The sequence below is a fragment of the Phoenix dactylifera genome, unplaced genomic scaffold, assembly GCF_009389715.1.
Source record: "Phoenix dactylifera cultivar Barhee BC4 unplaced genomic scaffold, palm_55x_up_171113_PBpolish2nd_filt_p 000342F, whole genome shotgun sequence".
Classification (NCBI taxonomy): Eukaryota; Viridiplantae; Streptophyta; class Magnoliopsida; order Arecales; family Arecaceae; genus Phoenix; species Phoenix dactylifera.
In genome coordinates this window covers 524,024-541,422 of record NW_024067802.1, presented here as the reverse complement: position 1 = coordinate 541,422, position 17,399 = coordinate 524,024, and the positions used below count along the sequence as shown (strand labels likewise).

Here is a 17,399-nt window from a genome sequence, read left to right as displayed (position 1 = left end):
AAAAAAAAAACAGAGTAGCACTAATTGCCTCAGCCTCTGCTGCCGAGGCTTCAACCAAATATTCCACACCTTTGCTCAGTCTCCTGCACCAAAGTCAATCCTAAGTCAAATATAACTTGAGGAAAATTATGTTACGTAAGCACATGCAAATATATTATATATGTGAACAATAGCGACTCTAAGTAAATTTAGATAGCATTTGAACTAGTCCTGGCACTGGGTGTGCCGAGACTGGTTCGCATGTAACTTGAGGTTTATGGAATGTGAGAACTTGGGGAAAAAAGATATTTGTGGAAAAAGGCTCTTTCAAGAGAGGAACAGCAGGCATCCAAATCTGGAAACCCTGCTGTTGGCAAAACTGGAGGTGGGCTTGGAGTAGCGGTGGGGACGGCGAAGGGGGATTTCCCGCTACCTCTGGATCTCGGAGGATTTCGGCCCCGGTGCCGGTGTCGTTCTTCTGTTGGGTTGGCGGTGGCGGATCGAAGGTGGAGGCAGGGGAGGCTTCGGTTCGGACCGGAACCTGCTGCTGCAGCGGCGCCGGATTTGGGGAATGAACGGCTGCCATCTGGTGATGAACCGGAGCCGGTGCCGGATTGGAGATCTTGGCTGAGTAAGATCGGGCGTCGAGAGAGGCCGTGTGGAGGGTAGCGTTGTGGTACCAGATGCGGAACTGGATGGACATGGCCTTGGAGGAGGGGATGATGGAGTACCTGCTGCGCTCCTGAACGGTCTCGAAGGCGAGGCGGCCGACAAGGAGGCGGATGACGTTGTTCTGGGCGAAGAGGTCCGGACGAGCGGGGTGGTTGGCGGCAAGCTCGGCGCGGCCCAGGCGGCGGCCGCCTGGGCGCTCATCGGCCTCCCCTTCTTGAGGAGCTTGGTGAGGGCGGAGCAGACGCCGGCGTGAAGCAGGCTGTGGACGCCCTCCGGGTCGCGGCCGAGAAGGCCGAGGGTGCGGGCAGCGTTCTCCTAATCGTCGGCCCGGCCCTCCTTGACGAGGCGGAGGAGGTGCCCCACGCCGTCCTCCTTGATGTTGAGCTTGGTGGTAGTGGAGGTTGTCGCGGGCCAGGGAGGCGAGGTCGGCGGCGGAGCAGGGGCAGCAGCGTGGGATCTCAAGATGGGTTGCGGCGGACGGTGCGGGCCATGGTCGATGCGGCTCGGGCAATCCGGCAGTTCCGACCGGCCGGGTCGTGGGACTCGGGCTCACAGATCGCTGACATGGGTGCTCAGGGATGATGATCGGAGCTCGGGAAGCGAGATGGGGAGGCGATCGGAGCTCGGGGACGCCGATCAGAGCTCGGGAAGCGAGATGGAGAGGCAATCGGAGCTCAGGGACCCTTTTGAATGAGAGGAGAGGAGAGCAAACTTGACTTTTTAAGGCAGCTAGGGCATCAATCGAGAGGGTTGGAAAGGATTTGGCCTACGACGACGCTTATAGGCGTCGTCGTAGGTCCAGCTTACAGCGACGCTTAAAAAGCGTCGTCAATTCTAAAGATGTACCAACGCTTTTTAAAAGCGTCGGTAAAATTTGGCGCTGATCAAAACTATCCCGACGCTTTTCCCTAGCGTCGGAAAATCTACCTTTTCCTGTAGTGAGGCTATGCAATATCATGACTCCCGTGAAAGAAGGGCAATGCATTGCAATGCCTTGTATGAAGGTCATCATGTTTCTTAATATTATTGACTTTGAAATCCTACTTAGTACATGCTGCAGAGGATCCGAACTCTGAGTTGCTTATTACATAGAACTGCTCCCTTTGAGATACAAAGCAACTTGCATTGGTAAAGCAAGGTATATGGTAGCTTATGGCTGTGGAACTAAAACTAGTTTTGTTATTATTTAATTAAGCACTTTAAGTAATGGATGCAGATTTGTCATAAAGATGTGTACTTGTTAACATTTTTTTTGTGTTTCCATCGTATTTAGTTGCATTTCATGCTTAAATTTTTTATTGAATTTGTGCAAAATAAGTTAATGTCTACGATGGGTAGTAATAAAAACACAACTAAAGTTTCAAGTGTACTTGGTTGTAGTAGTTCTTATGGAGCCCTTTAATATAGATAGCACCAAAGCAAGCAACAAAAGAAGGTCAGAGATATGGAATCTTATTGTAAGGTAGAAAACTAAAAAGACAAGGCTAATTGCAATTTTTGTCATTTTATTTTTGCCCAATTGATCCTAAAAGTGGGACAAGTCATCTTCATAAATATACAAAGAATTGTAGGTCAAAAAAAAAAGTCTTGATAAGAGGCAGAAACAATTAATAGGTAATATGACTTCAAAAGATCGTGTTGCAATGAATGAGTTGACTCCCTATTCATTTGAACAAGAAAGAAGCCGTGAGGACCTCTTAAGAATGGTAATTTTACAACAGTTGCCATTTACAACAATTGAACATCCAGCTTTTTGGATATTTGTTAAGAATCATAGACCTGAATTTTATGTTGTTTCAAGGACAACATCGGCTTCTAATTGCTTTAAAGCATATAAAAAGGAGAAAAGAAGACTTCATGATTTGTTTGAGGTAAACTGTGAAAGAATCAACTTAACATCAAACATGTGGACATCAAATCAGACATTAGGATATATGTGTCTCACTGCACATTACATCACTAAAGATTGGAAGCTTAAAAAACATATTATCAATTTTAAGATGGTTCCTTCACCACATACAGGCTCAGTCCTTAATGATTCTATAGCTAGCTGCATTTTATATTAGAATATTGAGAAAAGGTTGGTTTCAATCACCCCGATAATTTGTCAGCAAATACAATTGTAGCCATAGAATTTCAAAGATAATTTAAAAGAGATATACTTTTGGATGGTAAGTTCTTTCATGTGCATTGTTGTCCACATATTCTTAATTTGATTATAAAGGATGGGTTGAAAGTAGTAGAGGGTGCTATTCATATGATTCGTGCATGAGGCTGTTAAATATATAAAATCATCTCAAGCAAGGTTGAAAATGTTTATGTAAATTGTGAAATAATTAAAAATGAATGGTAAGAAAAGGATATGCATAGATGTACCTACTCGTTGGAATTCTATGTATCTTATGTTGGATGATGCTATACAATTCAAGGATGTGTTTATGTGACTTGAGGCATGAAATCCTAATTTTGAAGATGCGCCAACTGAGAAAGATTGGTCTCAAAGAATCATTATTTGTAAGTTCTTAAAAGTTTTCCATTATATAACTAAATTTTTTTCAAAAATAAAATCCAACTGGAAATTTGTATTCTATGAAATTTGGAGAATACAGATGCTCTTGATTCAAGAATCTAGGAGTTCAAATGCAGTTGTGATGATGATAGCCTTAAAGATGCAAGAAAAAGTTGACAAGTATTTGAAGAAATTCTCTCACATTCTTGCCGTAGGGGTTATTCTTGATCCAAGACATCAGATGAAGCTTCTTAAGTATCACTTTCAAAAAATCTATGGTAATAGTGATCGTGCTTCATTTGAGAACAAGAACATGCATAATGTTCTTCAAAATTTTGATGATGATTATAAAATTTTATAGGCTTTTTGTATATATACCTTTCTAAATATATAAAATTGCACGAATACCCTCATAAAATTACTATTTGCATGTACATTCTTCTTTTTTTTTTCTTTTTTGCATATGTACTTGTACCATCTAATGTCGTTAAAAAATAAATAATATAAAAATAAAGTGACTAAAATATCCTTATGGGTAGATATACAAAAAAAGTTATAAGGATATAATTGTAAATAGTAACTTTACGAGGGTATTCATGCAATTTTCCATATTTAGAAGGATATGCATTCAAAAAATCTATTAAAAAAATTAAAACTTAGCTGAAATTTGTTAAATCTTTTATGATTCAGTTAGATCGACAAGTCAAAAAAGGATTGAGCCACATTATTAATTTTTTTTTTTAAGATCATGACTCGGTCAAGTTGAAATATTAAGTGATCATTTTGGTAATACTATTTTCTATTTAATATTTGATATAATTATCATTATTTAATCTATGACATCTATATATTTTTTATTATTTTTAAAATATTAAAGTAAATAAAATTTAAATTAATTATAGATGTCTAGATTAGTAAAATATTTTTTAGTAATTTATAAATATGAGTTGTTGTTTTTTTTAGATGAGAATTTCATAAAAACAAAATAATTCAATCTAATATTAAAATTTTTTTTGCTAACTTTTTTTATTAAGAAGAACTAAATTATCTTTACTAAAATTTGAAGATTTGTTTTTGGATTTTTTTAAGTGTATGCCGTTCTAAATATGCGTAATTGCATGAATACCCTTGCAAAGTTGCTATTTGTATATGTATCCTTATAAAGTTTTTTTTTTGTGCATCTATATGTAAGAATATTTTAGTCATTTTAAATTTAAATTATTTACTTTTTAACGGTGTCAAATGGTATGGGTACCTATATATAAAAAAAAGAAAAAATAGGGTATATATACATGCAAAATAAGTACTTTATGAGGGTATATATGCAAATAGCAATTTTATAAGGATATTCATATAATTTTGTAAATTTTTGAGGGTATACATGCAAAAAAATCTAATTTTATATGGCGCAAATATCTCTCATATTCAAGTGGAGAAGGATGGTGTCTACATCTCAAGGTAGAGGAGATGAGAGTCTTTTTAAGCAAGATTATGTAGAATTTATCTAAAAGAAAGAAGTTACCCAACCATCCAAGTCAGCATTGGAGACCTATTTGGAAGAGAAGGTATTTTATGATCTCTAATTTAGATACCTACATTAAAATATAAGTCAATAATACTAATAAAAATGACTTGCAAAGTACTTTTTTTGAGCAAGTTCATTTATTAGGGGATCAAAATTTGGATATTATAGAGTATTGGAGATTCAATGAATCAAATATCTAATATTGTTTAGGATGGTATGTGATATCTTCCCAATTCCACTTTTTACCGTTGCATCAGAGTCTGCCTTCAGCACTTCTAGCAAAGTTTTGAATGATTTTCGTAATAGCCTATCCCCGGATACGGTTGAGGCATTGATATGTATACAAGATTGGCTTTGAGACATCTTGTCCCATCTTGCAGGTTCAATTTCTAAAACATTTATAAACTTTATCATGTACTAGTGTTTTAAAACTTTTTATTTATTAATTTTATAATTTTTTTATTTGTAGATGGCTCACCTCCTCTTACAAACTACAAGGTTGAAGATTACGAAATAACTACTATTATTAATTTTGATGATTAGCTTATGCTGGCAACAATCATCTTTATTTATGTTTACATTGTTAAGAATATTGTAATTTTTATGCATAGCTAACTATATATCTATTATCTAAGAGAAAAAGGATTTTTTTTGCAGCTATTTTCTATCAAGTCCGGATCGCGTTGTGGTGCAACTGTGTGAATTTTGGAACTTTGAAAACTTGTAATATATGCTTGATGATTATTTTGATCATCTATGGACCTTATTGTTATATGCTTATTTAGGGACTGATTTATTAGTTACATTTGTTAAAGGTTGTTTTAAATTTTGATCTAGAGCTATTTTCTTTTGTAACCTTATCTTAGAAGTTCTTGATAGTGTAAAGCTAGTTGGCTGAAAGTTCTTTTATCAGGCACTTGAAAGTGAATCGGTAACTTGATAGTTGTTTCTTTGGTAAAGTGAAAGGGATGTGAATGATATTATGTATTTTGTTTGCAAACATCAGTTGCTAAGGTGAGCATCCTTATGTGCTGCCAATTGCAATGAGAGATCAAAGTGAAAGGTTTACCAAACAACAATTGATGAGGTGAGCATCCTTATCATATAAGGCAAATTTCTGATCATTTATTTATTTACAAAACGGAGAAATAAGAAAGCTATTACGATGGGAAGGAGAGAAGAGGAAGTTTTATGGTTGTGGTGGTTATGAACATTTATGTTTTCCCGTTAATAATCCCATGCAGGGCATTTTGCGTTCTAAGATGCGGTCAACAAATCAGAAAAATGAAAATACAAGGTCAGATTGTGCAGATTTTATTATATCTTCCTAAGGTTGTATGCATCATCTTTTCTCCTATGTGTATATGCCGGAATCATCTGTCTTTAACTCAAGTGGGAAAGCTTCAAGTGGGATCCTGGGGATATCAAGTATTTGCATCTGTCTGACTTAGGTTGTTAGTGTTGCTGCTTCTGTGATGCGTTTGCATTAAAGAAGCCTTTTGACTTAGGTGCTTCTTGATTCTGTCTAGGCATCACTTGGGGAATCTACGAAGGACAAAGGAGTTGAAATGTGCCAGTCATTGTGAAGTCGAATGATCAAAAACTAGTGCTTGGAAATCTTTCTGCAGTGAAGTGTGCCCAGATCTCATACCATCGGGTATTCGAGAAAGAATTTGAATTGTCTCACATCTCCAAGAATGTCGGTGTATATTTCTGTGGATAAGAGTTGGTCATGCATGACGCTTTTGGATATCCTTCTAAGTGTTCACTTGGTATGCATTTATATCATTGTTTGTACTTGCCGTAGTCATGTATTAACCTGACAATATTATCAGTTTGTTAGCACCGGCTGGTGAACCATTGTCTCTTTAGATGGTTAATGTTGTTGGAGTTGTCAGAATACTTACTTTAAGTAGGCATAATTAATCTGATAGGACTGATGTGGAGCATCTGGTTGATCGATAAACTGAGACTCTTACGAAGGTCCATGTGAAAAACCACTTTTTCCAATCCAAACAACAGCCAAGACATTTTTCCTGAATTATGGGACATATTTAAATTCAAAAATAATGGTTGTGGCAGGCTTCCAATTGAATATGTAAATTTCATCATGATACGACATTGTTATTCTTCAAAATATGTCTAAAATTCCATTTGTTAATAGGGTCTCCACTTTTTCTTATGTATTTGGGGATGTTTAGCTTGGACTAGTTAGTCCAAAATATATATGTTTAAACTTGCTTATCTTGGTAAAGAAAAATTTTAGATAACAAGTTCAACCAGAAAGTAGTAAACTATGTCTCTTTATTATGAATTATAGTATGGTCCATCCCGGATCCGAATCGGATCCGAATTTTTTGGGTTGAAACCGGGTTATATGTGGACTCAATCCGACTCGGATGACTCGTTAGGTCAAAAATTGTAGCTGTGGATCTGCCCCGACCCAATCTTCTATTTGGATGAGTCTAGGTCCAACATTAGGACCCGAATAAGAAATCAGGCTGGGTCAAGGTCACTCATGACCCAGTTCAACCCGACCTATTTGCACCCCTACCTATTACAGCAACGACCACATTTGGTAGTAACTTGATAGTCAACACAAATATACTGCAATAAAGAGGATGGCATAGGATTTTTGAAACCAAAGTGAAAAATGAGAGTTCACTAGCTGATGGTGAAATTAGATTATTTTAAGAGTAAAATCTAATATCGGAAGGCTTTAACATGCTAGTTAGGAATCAATGCAACATCAAATGTTGTGTATTTTACCTTTTTCTTTAAAACAAAAATATTGTATTATATTACCAATTAATAATATATACATTTTATTATATTATTGCATTATTTATTATAACATTTAGATTAAAATAAAATACATAAATTATAGATTAATAATATGTTATATTATACAAATATGAAAACAAAATTGATATAATACTATTACAACATTATACTAAAATATAATAATATCATTTTTATACATTATAATAATATTATACTATGTAATACTATTTTAATATGTAATAATAACAATTGTAATACTTTATATCAAAATATTGTATTATAATTATTAACTAATATTAGTTATATTATATTATATTATTACGCTACAGTATATAATATTGTGTTACTCTATATTATAATAATATTATATTATATCACAATATTATTTGATATTATACTACTTTAAAATAATACTATACGATGTAATAATATTTTAATAAATAATAATATATAATATTACATTGTATTATACTCTATTGTATAGGACAATGCAATATCCTTTATTATTATTTTTTCATGCCAAAGTACTTTTTTAGTTTGATTACCAAATACATGCTAAAGGTCTGCAGTACTTTAGAAATGTAGTTACTATACAACAAGCAACATTTTGTAGAAGCTCTATTTTCTAAAAGATTTACTTCTTAAAAGCTCTACTTCCGAACGTTCCAAAAATTCTACTCCCAATGGCAATCCCAAAGATAACCTTAGTAATTGAACATATATAATTCTCATTTTTATTAAGAAAAAAGTGAGCATATATACATCTATATGTATATATGCGTGTGTATACAATGAAGAGAAGATTTTTTAAAAAAAAGAAAAAGAAAAAAGACTTCCTTGTGAAGGATTAATTGGGTACGAAAGTAGAAGAAGGTGGAGATTGCTAGAGGAGCACACATTAAAACATAAAAAGATTATGCAGTATTATAGTTGTTAGTCTTTTAAGTAAGAGTTACTGTGCTTTAGCTCATCTTTGAATCTAAGGCAATTGCACGACCTACCCCATGGGCAGTGGAACAGAATCTAAAAGACCCCTCACTACTTGCACATGCATTGTTAAAACAAAAAAATCAAAAATATGGTAACTCAGCAGCCGCATCAGATTTTCATTGCTTTTTAATGTTTATTACTCTCTCTCTCTCTCTCTCTCTCTCTCTCTCTCTCTCTCTCTCTCTCTCTAAGTCCATATACAAAATATCCAAAACAACAAAAAGAAAAGTATACCTACTAGTCCGGTCCATATGTCAAAAAACAAGCAATAACAAAATATGCTTGGTGTGGATAATTCATATTGTACCTTAGAATTCGACAACACTTTTTGGTGTACCAATAAATTTTGAAATTGCTCTAAAGTTTGAAATACTAGAAGATAATATGCATGAATATTTGATTCCATGTGTAAGAACGAGTTGTATATAGATACATGAAACTAGTCAACTAGAAGCAAGTGAATATGGCCAAAGTTTTCTTCCCCATTTTACTTGTGTGTAGGTAATGGCTAATACCCTAGTAAGCAGTGAATGCAACTGGTTAATATTTATTGACGTAAGCTGGATACTTTATGGAATCAATATTGATGAGACGTGTTAGAGGGCATCCTTTGCTCTAAGACATATATTGAAGGGGATAAGCCATTATAGGAGTCATGCATAATAGACTCAAAAGCGCCCCTTCCCCCCCACCCCTCCCTCCTACCAAACTATATATGTATGTATGTATGTATGTATGTATGTATGTATGTATGTATGTATGTATGTATGTATATATATATATAATGGCTTCAGCCTAAGTAGGGGTGGCAATCGGGTCGAGTCAAATGCAGGTCGGGTCAGAAAATCATAAATCTGAACCTGACCTGTTTATTAAACAGGTCAGAAAATCATAAACCTGAACCTGACCTATTTAATAAACAAGCACTACAAAAAAAAGAAGCAAAGCCGACTCTTGAATACCGACGCTAGAAAAAAGTATCGGCAAATTTGTCTCCCGCGCCAAATTTTTCTGACGCTTTTAATGAGCGTCAGCAATTTAAAAGAATCAACGACGCTTAAAAGCGTCGTCATAGTCCTCAAGAGAAAACGATGCTGGAAAGCGTGTGAATGGACCTAGGACGATGCTTTTACGCGTCATTGTTTCCCAACCTACAACGACGGTTATGAGCGTCGGTCTACAATGACGGTTATAAGCGTCGATCTAGCACGACGCGTATAAGCGTCGTCGAAGGTGAGGACACCTCTTAACCCAGCAGCCGACCCCGATCGAGCCCTTATTTTTCGTCTCCGGCACTGCCCTAGCTTCTGTCTTACTCGTCTCCGCCGTTGCCCTAGCCTTCCGCTTCCTCCTCTCCGGTGCCGGTTGTCTGACTCCAACCTCCTCTCCTCCTCTCTCCTCTCCAGCGCTGACCGACCGATCCCAACCCCCTCTGCCCGAGATATTTTTCTCCTCCTCCCTCCGCTCCCTCCTTCTCGCTTGTTCTCCTCCTTCTCCACCTCCACTTGTTCATGTCTTCGTGGGTATTTTTTCTTTTTTTACTGATTCTCTAGCTTCGCCTCCGCCCGAGGATCTCCTCCTCCTCCCTCCTCTCCAGCACCGTCCGAGCAGCCCCTCAAGACTCGATCGAGCGGTATCCCTCCTGTCCGGAGACCTACGTCGACCGACCGACCGACCTGCGAATTCAAGTATATAGTGATCAAGGGGAGACCCTGCAAGGTTCGTTCGAATTCATCGTGAACTCTTCCATTTTTGTGATCTTTGTTCATTTTTATCTTCGGTTTAGTAGGTCTGGCAGGGATTCTGATTGCTTTGATGGTTTGTGAAGTGAATTTCCGTAGAACTTTTGTTCATTTCTGTGATGTTTTTTTTTTATCTGATTGACGGTTTGTACTATAATCTTCACGTGCTTTCTCTCTGTGAGATGAGTTCTCTAGATTTCTTATGGATTAATGGTTTGGCTTGATCTCTGACAAGGTTTTTCTCGTGAGATTTGTGATTGATGTTTAGGGGTTACGGTGGCTCTATGTTGTTGAATTCTATTTGTCCTTAACACCCATTTGTAGCTATTGATGCCCATGCTGATGGTATTCTGAATTTTGTACTTGCTATGTTCATTTTGTGGGGTGTACATGTGTAATTGCCATGGTTATGGAATCTGTGAGCATGAGTTCCAGGGAGTCCTGTATCTGACTTCAAAATAGGGTCACCATATTGAACAAGACAATTTATCATCCTTTGCTCTTGTCAAATCGATTCAGATCACATGTCAATGCATAATGTAATATTGAGAAAAGCAGATATAACTGAAGACCTACTACAACAATGTCAAATAAGAATCAGATTTCAATGACATTTGTTATGAATAAACTCCAAATTGCTGCCATATGATTTCTTATTATACAGGATACATGCCAGGCCCATAACATGGTGAAGAACTGTGAGATACTGGGCGCTGAAGCCGGCAGCCCCAGCCGACTTCAGCCCAACAACCCTTTCAGAAGGGGCGTAGCAGGGGATCGCAAACGCGATCCCCTCCATCTTCTTCGGGGGCAGAGATGCCGCGGGCATCCCGCGGCTGCACCGCGGTCGTCCCGTGTCCACCTCGCGGCCGCATGCACGGCCGCTGATTTCGCCTCCGCCGCAATTCCCGCGGCGGAGAGCCGTTACAATGGGGCTATAAAACCCCCGTTCCTCCTCCTTCGGAGATCACCCGAGCCCTCCTCCCTCTCCTCCGTCTCCTCCTCTCCCTCTCCTCCCTCTCCTCCCTCTTCTTCCTTTGTTCTTGCCTCCCGAGTGACCGGCGTCCTCTTTCCGACTGAGCGCCGTCCGGATCCCCCTCGCGGCCATTTCCTGTTCCGAGATCCATTCTCTCGGTTTCGAATGCCGCCGTCGCTTGACCGCCGGATCGAGCAGCCGCGGCCGAGATCTTCCTCCCGCCGCCTCCGTCGACCACCGGTAAGCCTTCTCTTGCCCTGTATTTCATGTTTTTTTTCCTGTTCAAGCCCCAAACCGAGGTCATCCTCGGATCCTCCCTCCACGGCCGAGCCGCCGTGGCACTCTGCCGCCGGCCACGACCGCCCTACCGACGACCGTGTCCCCCGCGAGCCGCCGGCCGGGTCACTGTCCGGCCACCTAGGCCGGCCCCCCCTTCCTCCCCTATTTTTCCATCTCCCCTGTCCATAGGGAGATTGGGAAGGAAGAAGGCCCGTTATGGGCCAAACTGGGCCAAGATTGGGCCCAGTTCATGGTGGGCCCAACTTGGGCCCAGTTCACGGTGGGCCCAACTTGGGCCCAGCTTTAAACCGAACCCGAATCCGAATCCGAACCCCAACTCGAACCCGAAACTCGAACCCGAAACCCGAACCCATTTGGCCAATAAATGAAATTTTGCAGTTAAGCCCTTGACAGTATGTTATTTCATAAAAGGATCTTCTGTATGTTATGTTTGATCCCTATAAGAAAGATTATTACATAAGAGTCCCCAAATGTATTCGATTGCTCCCTCCACTAAAGTTTTATTATAAAACAGTACCCTGTAATTAAGTATTAGCCCCTGCAATGCATAAATAATCCATTAGAGACCAACTTTGGGGGCCCTATTGGGCTGGATCTATGCGGGCCAATTGGGCCGTGTCCGATATGGGCCCTATCGGGCCATGCCCATTATGGGCTAATTCTAAGCCCTGTTGGGCCATGTCCAATAGTATTACTTTTGGTTTTGCTTAGCTCTGAAATTTACAAAGAAATTAATTAAATGTTAACAGGTGAACCTGATCCGCCTACCTGAAGTAGGTATTAAGCGAGAAGAGGTAAGTAACTTAATACTTCGAGTGTGATTTCCAAATTATTTGATAAATAGATTAAATTCTGAAATATGTTTTGTATTTAGTAAAATGGGTCTGGCATGTTAAATTTCATTTGAAAATTATGCTTTGAAATCCGTAAACTATAACTGAAAAATTTATGAAATCTGTTTTTATGAGGAACCGGTTTCGACACCGCGCCACCGGTGATTAGAATAGTGGTTTCTGGACACCGGCTGCCATCGGTGGGTAAAAATAGTGGATTTGGCACTTTGTGCAACCCATGCCACTGGGTTACGTGGCCGTAGCCTATCATGTTGAGATTCTGATATCATATTTTTGGAAAAATGATAATAAGTTTTGAAAACAGTAAAATGATGTTATTTATGATTTATTCCAGTCATTATTCTGTATTTTAACCTGATATGCTCTGACCCCACTTTGGGGTATTTTGTTGCTTACTGGGCTAGTGTAGCTCATTATTCTGTTTTATCCACTTTTCAGATCCAGAGGCTTGATCTCACGGGATTGAGGAGTGCGCTAGATTTTCCGACGATTTCTTCAGTTATTGATCCTTTAGTTAGATTGATTAGAGTATTTGACTTACGTCAGCATATGTTATTTGAAATTTTGTAAGACTGCTTTTGAGCAACTTAAATATTTATGTCAATTTTAAACATCTGTGATTGCTTTGATATAATCTGCTGCCTTGCACGCCTGTGCGGCCCGCCGTGCGGGCGTGCGGCGTCTGCCGCGCCTCAGGCTCGGGGCATGACAAGAACTTATACATATCACGTTATACAACCTCTTCCCATGAAACAAGTCAATTGAATCATAAACATATATGACACCCACGCACACATGCATCATGCACGGTGCGTGGGACCAGGTCAATGAGTTGGCTTTTGAAAAATAAGTATTTATTGTGCAATAGCCAACCCAAGCTGATGACACAATCAGGTTTATCTTTTATGGTTATGTCTAGATCTATATTTGATAACAACTAAAACAATCTCGATATATTAATTGAAGAAACCAGTTTTCAGTGAATATAAATTAGTATTATGGGTCTGTTAAGCAAGGTAAATTTACTCTTTGGAGAGAGTATCAACCTGGAATAAATGAAACTTGTCTAAGCAAGTTAGAATGAGTGTAGAAAACCTTTGTTGAAAAAAAAAAAAACTATGGTACTTCATCTTTATACACGTACAAGAATTGAGAATAATTCATGAATATTACCAAGATGCTGAAGCCATAAACTTCAAACTTAAGGTTTATTACTTTTTGGTCTCTGATCCATGATAAGTCCGAAAGTGGGTGGTAATATGAGGTATGTCAGTGCTTTTGAGGGGACATATGTCCATTCATTAGGTATAAGCCAAGATATGTCAAGGATAAGCCTGCAAAATAGGGAGATTTTTCTTAAGCCAAGATATGTCAAGGATAATATGAGGTCCCACTGATGTACCTCCTTTCCATCAATGTTATGTTTTAGAATTCAGTAGAGTGTCCATCAGTTAAAGTTGGACTCCATATTTTAGCTGAATTTATTCCCACAAGAGACAGCTTTTAAAGTAATAAAACATCTGTTAGGCCTTTCAAGGATGAATATAAATTGACCAGAGTATCAAATAAGATGAACAAAAACAGCAAGAATATTGTTTATCTTATTGTTTGGCCGATATGTTTTGTACTTCTACATATCCTAATTTTGTTTATCTTTTTTATATAAATTACAGTTCAATCGGTATTCTAATAGAATAGACAAAAGTTGGATAAATAAGTTGAGATCCAGTGCCAAATATTTGGATGGAGTTCAGAATTTCATTAAGTTTGCTTTTGAGAAATCTAATATGAATGAAAAGATTTTATATCCATGCCAAAAATGTGTAAATGGTTCTGCTCTTGATCCAAAAATTATTGAAGAACATTTGGTGTGGAATGGTTTTCTAAAGGGTTATACTGAATGGGTACTTCATGGAGAGTTCACACCTTCATGTAACCAACCCTCCTATCTAGAACACACCTTCAATTTTGGAACCAGTGACACGGAACAAAATTTTGTAGAAGAAGATGATATAAAAGGCTTACTTAGAGATGCTCTTGGACATAGTATTAGAACTGTAGGAGAAGATGAGCGTACAGTTATTGATCAGTCCATGCATGTTGAGGAATCTATACATTCTGTTGACATAGCTCGTTATGATAACTTGGTAAAAGATTGTCACTACAAAAGAAGGAATAAATCCCGACGTTTTTTTTTGTCTCTACCGACGCTTATAAGCGTCGGCGAATTCCCAGCCCACGCTTCCCAAAGCGTGGGTCAGACGTCGGGCAGGTGGGCGTGGGTCGGGTTTAACCCGACGCGTCAAAAAAGCGTCGTTGGTCTATGTCGACGCTTTTAAGCGTCGTTCCGTTTATCATACCCCGACGCTTATAAGCGTCGGCGAGAAGGGTTGGTTACTGTGGTTTTAGGCCGACGCTTAAAAGCGTCGTTAAAGGCGTGCCAATTTACGCTCTTGTTGCTTTTCCCGACGCTTTTAAGCGTCGTTCCTTTTATCAGACCCCGACGCTTATAAGCGTCGGCGATAAGGGTTGCTTACTATGGTTTTAGGCCGACGCTTAAAAGCGTCGTTAAATATCATATTATCATTTGTCAAACCATTCGTCCTGCGCTTTAAATCATCTATTAAGATCATTATCCATTTCTCCATCAAAGCTTATGGATGTCATGAGTATCTGTTAATCTGTGTGTGAGAGAGAGAGACTTTAAATTCCAATCGCTCTCTCACATTTAAGAGATTTACTGAAATGTCATAGATAGCCACTTCAAGGTGCCAGCCAATATATCACAGAAAATGTATTTTACTGTCACTTCTTAATGTGAAAATCACCAGGGCGACATAGTTTGATCTGCTTTTTGACCTTTCGTTACATCCATAGATCAAAATGGAATTTGGATGGTCTGAGAGGCTATGGACTTCACTGACGAGGAAGACCTTAACGTATCTCTTTGATCAGACCGTCCATGTCTGAGGTTCAAGCACTTGCTTTTCAGAATTCAAACCAGGAAACTGACCAATATCATGACCAGCAACATGTGGATCGAAGATACAAGGAATCCCTGGAGTGTTGGTTGGAAGAGCAGCACCCCTAAGAGAACCAAGCATATAATATCAATAAATCCTTAGCAATCTTATATAAAGTTTCCATGAACAACTGTGAGAAAAGAATGAAGCAGACCATAATTGGACTCGTGTATAAAATGGACACTGAAGTGATCCCTTAGACAGTCCAAGAGCAAATTCTACATCGTTAAGCAAGTCCTCCTTTACTTTTTCTGCTGTGACTTTAGGGATATTCTCCTGATGAACATGAAAATTTCCATTAGAAAACACCTATAACATTACCATGGGATTACAATTTCTCAAAAATTCGCAAAACACTAACAATGCAGGATTATGGATTTTTCCTTGCCATTAATTGTTGTAAAATAAAAGAAAAGATTAGTAAATTGTCAACCTGTGGCACTTTATTCCTTTTTCCATAAGCAGCCGTGCTGAAAAAAGTCCAACACTGAGGCATGTCACTGTGTAAAGGAAAAAGTTTGCTGGTGTTGTTGGCCATCCATGAAAGAGAATCAACACCCTTTACAAAAGCTCCTTCAAAGTCTGTAAAAGCTCCATTATGAGGAATTGAAAGTGGATCTTTAAATGCTGCAAGAAGTGCCCAGACAGCACTCAGTTCCAGTCTCTACAAACACCAAAATTAAGTTGAATCAGAAATATTTGTTTATTCAGTTTGAACGCCTGTTTAACCCTAATAGTTTGTAGTATCAGAATGCTTCCAGTAAGTTGTATCCTTAGAAGCTAAGTACCTTCATCTGTCTTGTTAGCAGTGGCAAGCCAGATGTCGAAAGCACGATTTGCACATTTTCCTGGTGATGAAGAACGAGAATGATCAACTATCCTAACATGCATAAAAAATATGAAACACAATTATAGTTAATAATAATTCGAAGAAGGGAAACAATCATATATCTAAATTAAGCAAGTCTACGTGGTCCAATGGTAGTCTGTTATGGTTAATCTCAAACAAGCAAGCATTCAAACTTCTGCCATGAAGTAGAACAGTAGAAGCACAAAATTGCATCAAGGATTGTACATAAACATCAGTTCATAGCACATCGGAGGTGAAGACAATAATTTTTAAATACTCTGTGTACATTAAATTCTTACAAAACAATAGAAACAAATAGACTGAATCACATATATAACAAAATACGAGTCACAAACAAGAATTTTGATTACATTCATATTATCATATTTGATTACATTGTACTTCAAAAACATTCTAAAAACATACAAGTCAAATTCCTAAGTACACAATCTACAATATGTATCAAGGGTCGGCATCATCATCTCTACGAGTAGATAAAGTATCATCAACCTGCAAGAAAAAAAAATATTTTAGAAACTAAAAATACGAAAGTCATCACGCTCATACAAGAATACATTATAATTACATAAAATATTCAAATAGATTTAGTTATGTACTGGAGGAGCAAATCTCTGCAAAAAGGATGAAATATGGTCAAGCTGGTCCTGCAAAGATTGTATCTTCAACTCTTGGCTTTGCTTCAACTCCGCCATATCAGTCATATGACTCTGCCTCATCTCCTCTATCCTTGTCTCATATGACTGCTTTATCTGTGCCATCTCTGTCTTCAAACTACAAACCTCTGCAGTGCTAGTACCTTGTCTGGCATCTTGGGTATATCGGCTCACTGCAGACAGCTGAGTGGGGGTAACTCCGATACCGTAACCCCTCACGCGACCATAACGTTCTGGGCCCATCAATTCTGCATAGACCTGAGCCTCGACGCGGCTGGCCGCGTCGGATGATGATGACTCCCCGACGCGCTCTGAAATGAGATTTGTAGCTCTTTCCTATATCTCTCTCAAAAAAATAAACAGTCACATTAATAATTTAAAAGAAGTAAAATTAATTAAAAAATTATGATAAAATAAAAAATGAATACATAATACATACAACTTTATCTCTCGACTCGTCCTGGACAAAGCTGCCATCTCGGTGAGTGTGGGTCATCTTATAAAACTCTACCTCACCAGGC

General features: G+C 38.3%; 1 protein-coding gene and 1 pseudogene across 1 annotated transcript; both read right to left on the bottom strand.

Annotated features, from left to right (window-relative positions):
- Positions 1-412: 412 nt before the first annotated feature.
- LOC120105682 lies at positions 413-11,030 on the bottom strand (annotated as a pseudogene).
- Positions 11,031-15,282: 4,252 nt separating this feature from the next.
- Positions 15,283-16,148, bottom strand: LOC120105681. Its single transcript, XM_039118357.1, has 4 exons — positions 16,143-16,148; positions 15,788-16,018; positions 15,509-15,630; positions 15,283-15,418 (listed from the first exon to the last, which is right to left on the bottom strand). Exons 1-4 carry the CDS (start codon positions 16,146-16,148, stop codon positions 15,283-15,285), a joined length of 495 nt encoding a protein of 164 aa, XP_038974285.1.
- Between the last annotated feature and the right edge of the window lie 1,251 nt (positions 16,149-17,399).

Coding starts and splice junctions, on each gene's coding strand:
- LOC120105681 (XM_039118357.1), bottom strand. Junction 15,631..15,787: donor AAAGGAATAAAGTGCCACAG/GTTGACAATTTA, acceptor CATGTTCATCAG/GAGAATATCCCTAAAGTCAC. Junction 15,419..15,508: donor TATACACGAGTCCAATTATG/GTCTGCTTCATT, acceptor TGGTTCTCTTAG/GGGTGCTGCTCTTCCAACCA.